This window comes from Pristiophorus japonicus, chromosome 1, assembly GCF_044704955.1.
Source record: "Pristiophorus japonicus isolate sPriJap1 chromosome 1, sPriJap1.hap1, whole genome shotgun sequence".
NCBI classification, from domain to species: Eukaryota; Metazoa; Chordata; class Chondrichthyes; family Pristiophoridae; genus Pristiophorus; species Pristiophorus japonicus.
This window is the reverse complement of record NC_091977.1, coordinates 532737343-532750588: the sequence shown is the minus strand read 5'-3', so window position 1 is coordinate 532750588 and position 13246 is coordinate 532737343. Positions and strand designations below refer to the sequence as shown.

Here is a 13246-nt window from a genome sequence, read left to right as displayed (position 1 = left end):
CCACACCTTTTTTGACACAGCTGCCAGGAGATGTACTTCGTGATATTTGATTTAAGAACTATGAAATAGGGGCAGGAGTCGGCCATACGGTCCCTCGAGCCTGCTCCGCCATTCAATAAGATCATGGCTGATCTTTGACCTGAACTCCACTTTCGCACCATTCCCATATCCCTTGATTCCCTTAGAGTCCAAAGATCAAGCAATCTCAGCCTTGAATATTCTCAACGACTGAGCATCCACAGTCCTGTGGGGTAGAGAATTCCAAAGATTCGCAACCGTCTGAGTGAAGAAATTTCTCCTCCTCCTCAGTCCTAAATGGCCGACCCCTGCATGAACCAGAGTTTACTAGTATTTACTGCCTCCTGGTGGCCTGATGAAGATTAGGAACTCTGTGGAGATTCCCAGATGCAGACCCTCATGGCTGATCTGATCATGGACCCAGCTCCACTTCCCCGCCCGCTCCCCATAACCCCTTATTCCCTTATCGTTTAAGAAACTGACTATACCTGTCTTAAATTTATTCAATGTCCCAGCTTCCACAGCTCTCTGAGGCAGCCAATTCCACAGATTTACAACCCTCTGAGAAGAAATTTCTCCTCATCTCTGTTTTAAATGGGCAGCCCCTTATTCGAAGACCATGCCCTCTAGTTCTAGTCTCCCCCATCAGTGGAAACATCCTCTCTGCATCCACCTTGTCAAGCTCCCTCATAATCTTGTACATTTCGATAAGATCGTCTCTCATTCTTCTGAATTCCAATGAGTAGAGGCTCCACCTACTCAACCTTTCCTCATAAGTCAACCCCCTCATCCCCGGAATCAACCTAGTGAACCTTCTCTGAACTGCCTCCAAAGCAAGTATATCCTCTTGTAATTATGAAAACCAAAACTGCACGCAGTATTCCAGGTGTGGCCTCACCAATACCTTATCACCAATATCTCTGTAGCAAGACTTCCCTGCTTTTATACTCCATCCCCTTTGCAATAAAGACCAAGATTCCATTGGCCTTCCTGATCACTTGCTGTACCTGCATACTATCCTTTTGCGTTTCATGCACAAGTACCCCCAGGTCCCGCTGTACTGCAGCACTTTGCAATCTTTCTCCATTTAAATAATAACTTGCTCTTCGATTTTTTTTTTCTGCCAAAGTGCATGACCTCACACTTTCCAACATTATACTCCATCTGCCAAATTTTTGCCCACTCACTTAGCCTGTCTATGTTCTTTTGCAGATTTTGTGTGTCCTCACACATTGCTTTGCCTCCCATCTTTGTATCGTCAGCAAACTTGGCTACATTACACTCGGTCCCTTCTTTCAAGTCGTTAATACAGATTGTAAATAGTTGGGGTCCCAGCACTGATCCCTGCGGCACCCCTCTAGTTACTGATTGCCAACCAGAGAATGAACCATTTATCCCTGATCTCTGTTTTCTGTTCATTAGCCAATCCTCTATCCATGCTAATATATTACCCCCAACCCCATGAACTTGTGCAGTAACCTTTTATGTGGCACCTTATTAAATGCCTTCTGGAAGTCCAAATCCACTGGTTCCCCTTTATCCACCCTGTTCGTTACATCCTCAAAGAACTCCAGCAAATTTGTCAAACATAACTTCCCCTTCATAAATCCATGCTGACTCTGCCTGACCGAATTATGCTTTTCCAAATGTCCTGCTACTGCTTCTTTAATAATGGACTCCAACATTTTCCCAACCACAGATGTTCGGCTAACTGGTCTATAGTTTCCTACTTTTTGTCTGCCTCCTTTTTAAATAGGGGCGATATATTTGCAGATTTCCAATCTGCAGGGACCTCCCCAGAATCCAGGGAATTTTGGTAAATTACAACCAATGCATCCACTATCCCTGCCGCTACTTCTCTTAAGACCCTAGGATGCAAGCCATCAGGTCCAGGGGATTTATCTGCCTTTAGTCCCATTATCTTACTGAGTATCGCCTCCTTAGTGCTTGTGATTGTGTTAAGTTCCTCTCCCCCTATAGCCCCTAGACTATTCACTGTTGGAATATTGTTAGTGTCCTCTACCGTAAAGACTGATACAAAATATTTGTTCAGAGTTTCTGCCATCTCCATGTACCCCATTACTAATTCCCTAGTCTCGTCCTCTAAGGGACCAACATTTACTTTAGCCACTCTTTTTCTTTTTATATACCTATAGAAACTCTCGCTATCTGTTTTTATATTTTGTATTAGTTTACTTTCACAGTCTATCTTCCCATTCTTAATCATTTTTTTTAGTAATTCTTTGCTAGCTTTTAAAAGCTTCCCAGTCTTCTGTCCTCCCACTATTTTTGGCCACTTTGTATGCCTTTGTTTTTAATTGGATACTGTCCTTTATTTCTTTAGTTAGCCACGGATGGCTATCTTTTCTCTTACATCCTTTCCTCCTCACTGGAATATATTTTTCTTGAGAGTTGTATAATATCTCCTTAAATGTACACCACTGTTTATCAACCGTCCGACACATTAATCTATTTTCCCAGTCCACTTTATCCAACTCTGCCCTCATTCCTTCATAGTCTCCTTTACTTAAGCTTAGTACGCTGGTTAGAGATCCAACTTTCTCGCCCTCCATCTGAATTTGAAATTCAATCATGCTATGATCACTCATTCCGAGGGGATCCTTTACTAGGAGATTGTTTATTAATCCTGTCTCATTATATAGGACCAGATTTAAGATAGCCTGCCCCCTGATTGGTTCCGTTACAAACTGCTCAAGGAACCCATCCCTTACGCACTCTATGAACTCCTCAAGGCTCCAATCAATGTGGAGGTTAAAATCACTCATGATTATTGCTGTTCCCTTTTTACAAGCCCCTTCTACCAGTATGGCCCCTGGTTATTGACCTCTCTGCTAAGGGAAATAGGTGCTTTCTATCCACTCTATCTCGGCCCCTCATAATTTTATACACCTCAATAAGGTCTCCCCTCGGCCTCCTCTGTTCCAAAGAAAAGAACCCCAGCCTGTCCAATCTTTCCTCATAGCTCAAATTCTCCAGTCCTGGTTATATCCTCATAAAACTCCTCTGTACCCTCCCTTGTGCAATCGCATCCTTCCTGTAATAGCCTTGAAGTAAAACGTGTGACTCCCCACCGCGCCCCTGCCCCCAGTTCAGAGAAGTTTATTTGCATTCATTGCATTTCTTTCCCCTCACCCCAATGAAAGTTTTCTGGCCATGTGGCTGTTTGTGTATATCTCTTTCTTCCCCCACCTCCCCTGGGCCACAGTAGTACACTCCAGTTATCCCCCCATTTTACCTAAACACTGTGTTTGGTCTTGACTCGCCATGTGGAACGCCGCAGGAGACCAACAAGTTATAGTAATCGCGACCATTCAACAATGATCTATTTGTGAAAATGAATAGATAACAAACTCGTAAACGTTTTTTTTTAAACCGTGTCTTGATTCTCCACGATGTGTAAAACTTGTTCTGTGGTACATTTATTGTACCTTTTAAATGGTCGAATGAATAACTGTCCCGTTGATTTTTGTGGTGCTTCAGGTGCAACATTTGCCTCTGCGGCTTGTCTGTCTGGGAAGTGTCAAGGGTCATTGGTTCTTTACAAGGCAGACCGCTATCCGGAGAAGCCACTGGGCCCAGTCACATTTCTATGGAGGCCTAAAGCACAGTCTGAAAGCCATTCTGAAAACAGGCAGCTTTGGATTTGGACACATCCAGCACTTAAAATGGTAACACTTTTCACTGTGCACAGTACTGTTACGATGTGGAGATTTTACATCATGTGTTAAGGGAATTTGACAAAAAGGTAGCTTAAAGACTATCTGGAGAATATGAGGAAGGATTGGATAGGCTGGTGGTGTTTTTGTTGGAACAGAGGAGGCTGAAGGTAGACTTAATTGAGGTGTATAAAATTATGAGCAGCTGAGATAGAGTTGATAGGAATGACCTATTCCCCTTAGAGAGGACAATGACTAAGGGGGCATGGATTTAAAGTAATTGGTAGAAGGATTAGACGGGAGTTGAGGAGAACCTTTTTCACCCAGAGGGTGGTGGGGGTCTGGAACTCACTGCCTGAGTAGAGGCAGAAACCCTTATCGCATTTAAAAAGTACTTGGATATGCACTTAAAGTGCCATAATCTACAGGACTACGGACCAAGAGCTGGAAAGTGGGATTAGGCTGGGTAGCTCTTTTTCGACCTGCAAAAACACAATGGGCTGAACAGCCATCTTCTGTGCCGTAAACTCCTTCAACTGGAATTACGGTAAAATAATTGAATTGATTGCTATAACTTCCAAGAATATTATATAAGAAGTGCAATGTCAGCCTGTTGTCCGTTACCCCTTCCTTTGCCCATCATTGCCATGCCTTCAACCGACTAGACGCTATGCTCTGGAATTCCTTCTCTGAACCCCTCAGCTTTTCCACCTCCATAAGAATATAAGAAATAAGAGCAGGAATAGGCCACCTGGCCCCTCGAGCCTGCTCTGCCATTTAATAAGATCATGGCTTATCATATCATGGACTCAGCTCAACTTCCCTGCCCACTCCCCAGAACCTTTTTCTCTCTTATCGCTCAAAATTCTGTCTATCACCGCCTTAAATATATTCAATGACCCAGGCTCCACAGCTCTCTGGGGCAGAGAATTCCATAGATTTACAACCCTCTGAGAGAAGAAATTCCTCCTCATCTCCGTCTTAAATGGGCGGCCCCTTATTCTAAGACTATGTCCCCTAGTTTTAGTTTCTGAGTGGAAGTATCCTCCCTGCATCCACTTTGTCGAGCCCCCTCATTATCTTATATGGTTCGATAAAATCACCTCTCATTCTTCTGAACTCCAATGTGTATAAGCCCAATACGCAACCTATCTTCATAAGTCAACCCCTTCATCTCTGGTATTAACCTAATGAACCTTCTTTGAACAGCCTCCAATGCAAGTATGTTCTTCCTTAAATACGGACACCAAAACTGTGCGCAGTACTCCAGGTGTGGCCCCACCAATACCCTGTACAGTTGTAGCAGGACTTCTCTGCTTTTATACTCTATCCCCCTTGCAATAAAGGCCAACATTCCATTTGCCTTCCTGATTACTTGCTGTACCTGCATACTAACTTTTTGTGTTTCATGCACAAGTACCCCCAGGTCCCTCTATACTGCAACACTTTGCAATTTTTCTCCATTTAAATTATAATTTGCTTTTCTATTTTTTTCTGCCAAAGTGGATAACCTTACATTTTCCCACATTATACTCCATCAACCAAATGTTTACCCACTCACTTAGCCTGTCTATATCCCTTTGCAGATTTTTTTGTGTCCTCACAATTTGCTTTCCCACCCATCTTTGTATCATCAGCAAACTTGGCTACATTACACTCGGTCCCTTCATCAAAGTCATTAATATAGATTGTAAATAGCACTGATCCCTGCGGCACCCCACTAGTTACTGATTGCCAACCCAAGAATGAACTATTTATCCCGACTCTGTTTTCTGTTAGTTAGCCGATCCTCTATCCATGCTAATATATTACCCCCAACACTGTGAGCTTTTATCTTGTGCAGTAACCTTTTATGTGGCACCTTATCGAATGCCTTCCGGTTCCTCGTTATCCACACTGCTCGTTACATCCTCAAAGAACTCCAGAAAATTTGTCAAACATGATTTCCCTTTCATAAAACCATGTTGACTCTAATTGAATTATGCTTTTCCAAATGTCCCGCTACTGCTTCCTTATTAATAGACTCCAACATTTTCCCAACCACAGATGTTGGACTAAGATCCTCACTAAAGGCCAATTTTTTGGTCACCCCTCTAATCTCTTTTCGGCTCGGCACCAATTTGTTCCCATGAGCATCTGTGAAGCAACTTGGGATGTTTTTATATATTAACAGCTCGATACAAATATAAGTTGTTGTATATCGTTTGGAAGCATTTCTAGTATGGATATAAGGTTCAGTTGTATTGGATGTAAAACGTCAATGAGGAACTCATTTCCACAAGGGGTAGTTGAGGAGCTAGGGGAAGCAAGATAAATGCATGAGGGAGAAAGGAATAGATGGATATGCTGATAGGGTGAGATGAAGAGGGGTAGGAGGAAGCTCGTATGGAGCATAAACACTGGCACAGACTAGTTGGTCCCATTGGCCAGTTTCTGTGCAGTACGTTCTATGTCCGGTACAAGTTGTGAGTAGCTTTCCATTGCCAGCTTGACTCTGGGGTAACACTCGGATGGTCATGGGTGCAAGCCCCCCTCCAAGACGACCACATAATTTAGACCGATTCAATTCAGTAGGTAGCAATGTTCCCCCTATGGTGCGGGCCATGCACCTATCAGGCAGTCTGCGCAGGCCGCTCACCAGCTGCTGCCACTGGAAGATACCGCGTGGCCGTGCAGCAAACACGCAGTTAGACGCTGGCCAAAGACTGCCCTAAGTGGAGGAAGTGCATCCAGGAGAGCGCTGAGCACCTCGAGTCTCGTCGCCAAGCGCAGGCAGCGGAAAGAGCGTGCGGCAAACCTGTCCCACCCTCCCTTACCCTCAACGACTATCTGTCTCACCTGTGACAGGGACTGTGGTTCTCCTAATGGACTGTTCAGTCACCTAAGGACTTATTTTAAGAGTGCAACAAGTCTTCCTTGATTCTAAGGGACTGTCTATGATGATGAGACCGCAAATTTGAAGGAACATTGGTAGGGGTGTTTTTTTTTATCAATGAGATGTTAAACTGAGGCCCCATCTGCATGTTCAGGTGAACAGAAAAGATCACCAGTCAACTAAAAGAAGAAAAGAATTTATGAAAATTTACAAACAATTAAGAGGCGCAAGCTTCTATTCACTGGAGTTCAAAAGAATGAGAGGGGATCTCATAGAAACGTTTAAAATTCTGACGGGTTTAGACAGGTTAGATGCAGGAAGAATGTTCCCAATGTTGGGGAAGTCCAGAACCAGGGGTCACAGTCTAAGGATAAGGGGTAAGCCATTTAGGACCAAGATGAGGAGAAACTTCTTCACCCAGAGAGTGGTGAATCTGTGGAATTCTCTACCACATAAAGTTGTTGAGGCTAGTTCACTAAATATATTCAAAAAGGAGTTAGATGTAGTCCTTACTACTAGGGGGATCAAGGGGTATGGTGAGAAAGCAGGAATGGGGTACTGAAGCTGCATGTTCAGCCATGAACTCATTGAATGGCGGTGCAGGCTCGAAGGGCCGAATGGCCTACTCCTGCACCTAGTTTCTATGTTTCTCTGTTTCTATCATTAGTCCAGACCTCTGGATTACTCATTCAGTAACATAACCACTATGCTACCGTATCCCTAAATTTATTTAATACAATAATATATCAACTATCTACTGCTGGATCAGGAGAGATTAAACTTTAAATTTATTTTTAATTGCAAAGTTTAAATATTTTTTTTGGCCTCTCTTTAATTCATGTGATCCATTGCTTCAGTCTATTTGCTGCAGGGATATTTCCTCCTGAAGAGCAAAGATAACAGGAGGAGTATTTCATATAGTGACGTTCTGTAACTGAGAATGAACTCTCATGATGGAGTAATCCCCAGTGCTGCTGCTGTGAACTTCTTGCAAACGATCCTCTATCTGAATTTGCATTGGAATATGATGTGGAGACAATCCAGAGTATGCAACTATAATTGTACTTTGTTTTCTTTAGGATGTGTTAACTGAGCTTCAGTTGGTCTGTCAATGTTTGGATGTCCCTTTACCTGAACCAGCTCCTAGTGAATGTAAAACGATTACAGAAAAAGAAACCAACATGGTTGGCTTGAAAAGAAAAGTGCATGATAAAGCTGGCGAGAAGATCATTCCCGAGAAAAAGATTATTGGCGATGGTACCAGAGATCCATTGAAAACAGTGTCCTGGACATCTTTAACGACCGGCATTGCAATAGAGTGAGTATCCTACCTTTTATGGAGGATGAACATGGCTATAACCTACATGCTAATGACTAGTTAGTTGGCGTTGTTGACATTACCAGAAACGAACCAGTGCGGACTGCTTATTGCCATATCATGTCCTTCTCCCAAGCGTGACTTTCAACACATGAAATTGGGTAGCTAGGTTTGTGGGCTGCTTTATTATTAGAAATGGCACAGCTGAGTTTCGCAAGCTTCATTCAGCTCAAACTCCGAAGCACTCGATTCACAATACATTTGCTGCAATAGGGAAAACAACTCCATATTCAAAGAGACTTGTGAGCTGCAAAATGCGTGGCTAAATTTGCTCTGTAGTACTAGAGTTCAGCTTTGGAGTGTGCACCGAATGAAAATTTAGATTCTTGAGGTTGACATTCCCATTTTTTTGTGATCAGAGCAAATTATAATGTCACCTCTCTCAGTGCATGCACGCTGATTGGCCAGAATGTGCCTCAAAAATGACTGGAGCAAAGGCATAATCTTGTGGCAGAAAGCTTTTGATTAAAGTTTCCTGCTTTGATAACTTGGAGAACTGTGAGAACCGTAGATTTAAAAATATCCTTTCTCTGATCTCTTATCAGTCTAGGCTAGATTTCAATCCAGAATGCAAGTTGGCAGAATAGTTTTCCTAATCCACTTTGTCACTTTGTTTTCCAAACTCTGCCACTACAAAAGCAAAAACACTGCAGATGCTGGAAATCTGTGGAGGCAACGTTAACTCTGTTTCTCTCTCCACAGATGCTGCCTGACCTGCTCAGTATTTCCAGCATTTTCTGTTTTTATTTCAGATTGCTAGCATCTGCAGTATTTTGCTTTAGTATTTGTGTTTAATTCACTGCTACTGCGCTTCTAGGAATACCCATCTTGAAGAAGTTCTCTTTTCCGATGGGATTTCCGTTTGCCTCTTTTACGTTGTTCATCGTCGTTGCTTTCTGTTTCACTTGAATCATAGATGTTTACAGCACAGAAGGAGACCATTTCGGCCCATCGTGTCCGTGCCGGCCACCAAGAGGCTATCTAGCCTAATCCCACTTTCCAGCTGTAGATCCTTAACCCTGCAGGTTACGGCACTTCAAGTGCACATCCAAGTACTTTTTAAATGTGGTGAGGGTTTCTGCCTCTCCCACATAGAAACATAGAAAATAGGTGCAGGAGTAGGCCATTCGGCCCTTCGAGCCTGCACCACCATTCAATAAGATCATGGCTGATCATTCCCTCAGAACCCCTTTCCTGCTTTCTCTCCATACTCCTTGATCCCTTTAGCCGTAAGGGCCATATCTAACTCCCTCTTGAATATATCCAATGAACTGGCATCAACATCTCTCTGCGGCAGGGAATTCCACAGGTTAACAACTCCCTGAGGGAAGAAGTTTCTCCTCATCTCAGTCCTAAATGGCCTACCCCTTATCTTAAGACTGTGTCCCCTGGTTCTGGACTTTCCCAACATCGGGAACATTCTATCCGCATCTAACCTGTCCCGTCAGAATCTTATATGTTTCTATGAGATCCCCTCTCATCCTTCTAAACTCCAATGTATAAAGGCCCAGTTGATCCAGTCTCTCCTCATATGTCAGTCCAGCCATCTCAGGAATCAGTCTGATGAACCTTCGCTGCACTCCCTCAATAGCAAGAACGTCCTTCCTCAGATTAGGAGACCAAAACTGAACACAATATTCCAGGTGAGGCATCACCAAGGCCCTGTACAACTGCAGTAAGCCCTCCCTGCTCCTATACTCATCCCCTAGCTATGAAAGCCAACATGCCATTTGCCGCCTTCACCACCTGCTGTACCTGCATGCCTACTTTCAATGACTGATGAACCGTGACACCGAGGTCTCGTTGCACCTCCCCATTTCCTAATCTGCCGCCATTCAGATAATATTCTGTCTTTGCGTTTTTGCCCCCAAAATGGATAACCTCATATTTATCCACATTGTAATGCATCTGCCATGCATTTGCCCACTCACCTAACCTGTCCAAGTCACCCTGCAGCCTCTTAGCGTCCTCCTCACAGCTCACACCGCCACCCAGTTTAGTGTCGTCTGCAAACTTGGAGATATTACACTCAATTCCTTCATCTAAATCGTTAATGTATATTGTAAAGAGCTGAGGTCCCAGCACTGAGCCCTGTGGCACTCCACTAGTCACTGCCTGCCATTCTGAAAAGGACCCATTTATCCCGACTCTCTGCTTCCTGTCTGCCAACCAGTTCTCTATCCACGTCAGTATATTACCCCCAATACTATGTGTTTTGATTTTGCACACCAATCTCTTGTGTGGGACCTTGTCAAAAGCCTTTTGAAAGTCCAAATACACCACATCCACTGGTTCTCCCTTGTCCACTCTACTAGTTACATCCTCAAAAAAATTCCAGAAGATTTGTCAAGCATGATTTCCCCTTCATAAATCCAAGCTGACTTGGACCGATCCTGTCATTGCTTTCCAAATGCGCTGCTATTTCATCCTTAATAATTGATTCTAACATTTTCCCCACCCTTTCAGGCAGTGACTTCCAGACCCCCACAACCCTCTGCGTGAAGAAACCTCCCCCCAATTACTTTAAATTTATGCCCCCTGGTTGTTGACCCCTCTGCTAAGTGAAATTTGCCCTTTCTATCCACTATAGTTAGGCCCCTCAAAATTTTATACACCTCATTGAGGTCTCCCCTCAGCCTCCTCTGTTCCAAGGAAAACAAACCCAGCCTATCTAATCTGTCCTCATAGCTAAGATTCTCCACTCCTGGCAACATCCTCGTAAATCTCTGTACCTTCTCCAGTGCAATCACATCCTTCCAGTAATGAGGTGACCAGAATTGCACACAGTACTCCAGCTGTGGCCTAACCAGTGTTTTTATACAGTTCAAGCATAACCCCCCCTGCTTTTGTATTCTATGCCTCGGCTAATAAAGGCAAGCATTCTGTATGTCTTTTTAACCACCTTATCTACCTGGCCTGCTATCTTCAAGGATCTATGGACATGTACTCCAAGGTCCCTTTGTTTATCTTCACTTCAGTGTCCTACCATTTAATGTGTATTCCCTTTCCTTGTTAGCCCTCTCCAAATGCATTACCTCACACTTCTCCGGATTAAAGTCCATCTGCCACTGTTCTGCCCACCTGACCAGTACATTGATATCTTCCTGTAGTCCGCAGCTTTCTTCTTCATTATCAACCACACAGCCTATTTTAGTTTCATCTGCAAACTTCTTAACCATTCTCTCTATATTGAAGTCTAGATCATTGATGTATACCACAAAAAGCAAGGGACCCAGTACGGAACCCCACTGGAAACACCCTTCCGGTCACAAAAACACCCATCAATCACTACCCTTTGCTTCGTGCCTCTGAGCTACTTTTAAATCCAACTTGCCACTTTGCCCTGGATCCCATGGACTTTCACTTCACTTTTTCTTTGATCAGGTATCTACCAAAACTTACTTTCACAACCACAACTCTTTCTTCAACAATTGTCTCCGGCTCTGACTTACTCCACGTGGATTCCAACTGAAATTCTACCCTTCATGTTTCAGATCCACCCGGATACAGATATCATCGAGATATTCAGCTTCTCGAAGCACTGCTCTCGCTGCATCCATGAGATCCACGCTCAACACCATGCACACTCTCGATCTCTCTCTTTAGCACCACCGATTCACTCTACCTTAAAGCTGGTCCGCAGTTCCATTTCACCCTTTGCCTCATCAGTCACTTGAACAACAAACTTTTTTCTTCCTTTCAGATGTCGAGGATCGCAAGCTTCAACAACCCTTGGACAGCAATGCCCCTCCGGGACCTACTTCCCCTCCACTTTCCTCTGACCCCATCCAATTTCACTCCCTGCCTTGTTTTCACTATCCCCGAACGATCAGCCCTCAGCAAAGGCCTGGGCTTCATCCCCTTACGCCCCCACCTCAATTAATTTCGAGCTCTGAACGATGCTGAGGTCTTTTTCCATTTCCTTCGCCACTTCTTTGGCCAGGAGTCTTTCTCCTGTTTTCGGAATTCATGTTGTACCTGGACCCCTTCCTCTGGCCTCTTGCCCTCTCTGGATCTTTTTATTGCGAATTGCCGGCGTGTCTTCGGCCGTCTCAATTTCTCTGCTCCTCTCTCACTCGGCAGGTCAGGCAGCATCTGGGTGCAACCCGAAAGGTTATCGACCTGAAAGGTTAACTCTCTTCCTCTCTCCACAGATGCTGCCTGACCTGCTGAGTACTTCCAGCATTTTCTGCTTTTATCCCAAACTCCACTGTTGTGTTCTCATGCACTGGTGCCAAAATACATTGGGCCGCTGATATTTAGAAGTTAGATCCGTGTTGGCTATCTGATGCTCTTATGTTGTACAAAAACCTCTTGTAACTCAAGGTCTTTTTGCTCGTGGTTTATGGGTTAGCTCATTGACTTTCATCTTCCCTTACTACCCTTTCTATATCAATGTATCCTTAGTGATGCCTCGATAGGCTGCTCATATCAAAGAAGCAACGATGCTTATCCACGCACCTCCAGTGTAGGTGAGCTGCTCCATTTGAGTGCTGTTGCTAACCTGCAACTGAATCATTCTAGGACTTTTTCTACCTTCATGTCTCCTTCGGGTAAATATTTTGTGGCATTTTCATATGAAAGAACAAAAATACAAAAACAGTTAACGTGGGTATTGAATTTGTGCAAAGGGGAATAATACCAAATGTGAGGGATACCTGTGAGGAAAAATGTATATTACATAAGAAATAGGAGCAGGAATAGGCCATACAGCCCCTCAAGCCTGCTCCGCCATTTAATACGATCATGGCTGATCCGATCATGGACTCAGCTCCACTTCTCTGCCCACTCCTCATAACCCCTTATTCCCTTATCGGTTAAGAAACTGTCTATCTCTGTCTTAAGCAGTGACTGCACTTCAAAAAGTACTTCATTGGCTGCAAAATGTTTTAGGCTATCCTGAAATCCGATATAGAGACAAATTTGTTCTCCTTTCTCTCTCTCTCTCTCTTATAAATATTGAGGAAGTAGGGGAGGGCTTTGCAGCATCAAATCTTCACCGACGTGCATAGGTTTATTGTATGGGATTGCTCTGTTTAATACATAACTTGTGGGCTCATCTTGTTTCAGAGATCTGACCATGGAAATCCTGAGGTATCGGCTGATTGGCCCTCTATCCCACTGTGTGATATTTGAAGCTTTACAGGCTGCTGCTGTCCTGGAAGTGAGTCCTTACTTTGAGTCATCCTGTTGTGCGGTAATGAAAGATTTGGCACAGTCTCAGAGTTCGGGAGTGCATTAATATAATTGAGTGTTTAATACCTGACTCAGATTTCCTGAGTACCTGTGCCACCAGTA

The 13246-nt window shown here is 43.8% G+C and overlaps 1 protein-coding gene across 1 annotated transcript in view; it reads left to right on the top strand.

Annotated features, from left to right (window-relative positions):
- pop1 (POP1 homolog, ribonuclease P/MRP subunit) overlaps positions 1-13246 on the top strand; it is a 74845-nt gene that overhangs the window by 22712 nt on the left and 38887 nt on the right. The window contains exons 7-9 of the mRNA XM_070896617.1: positions 3520-3707; positions 7650-7888; positions 13019-13112. Coding sequence (XP_070752718.1) covers positions 3520-3707; positions 7650-7888; positions 13019-13112 — 521 coding nt within the window. The remainder of the gene's footprint in view (positions 1-3519; positions 3708-7649; positions 7889-13018; positions 13113-13246) is intronic.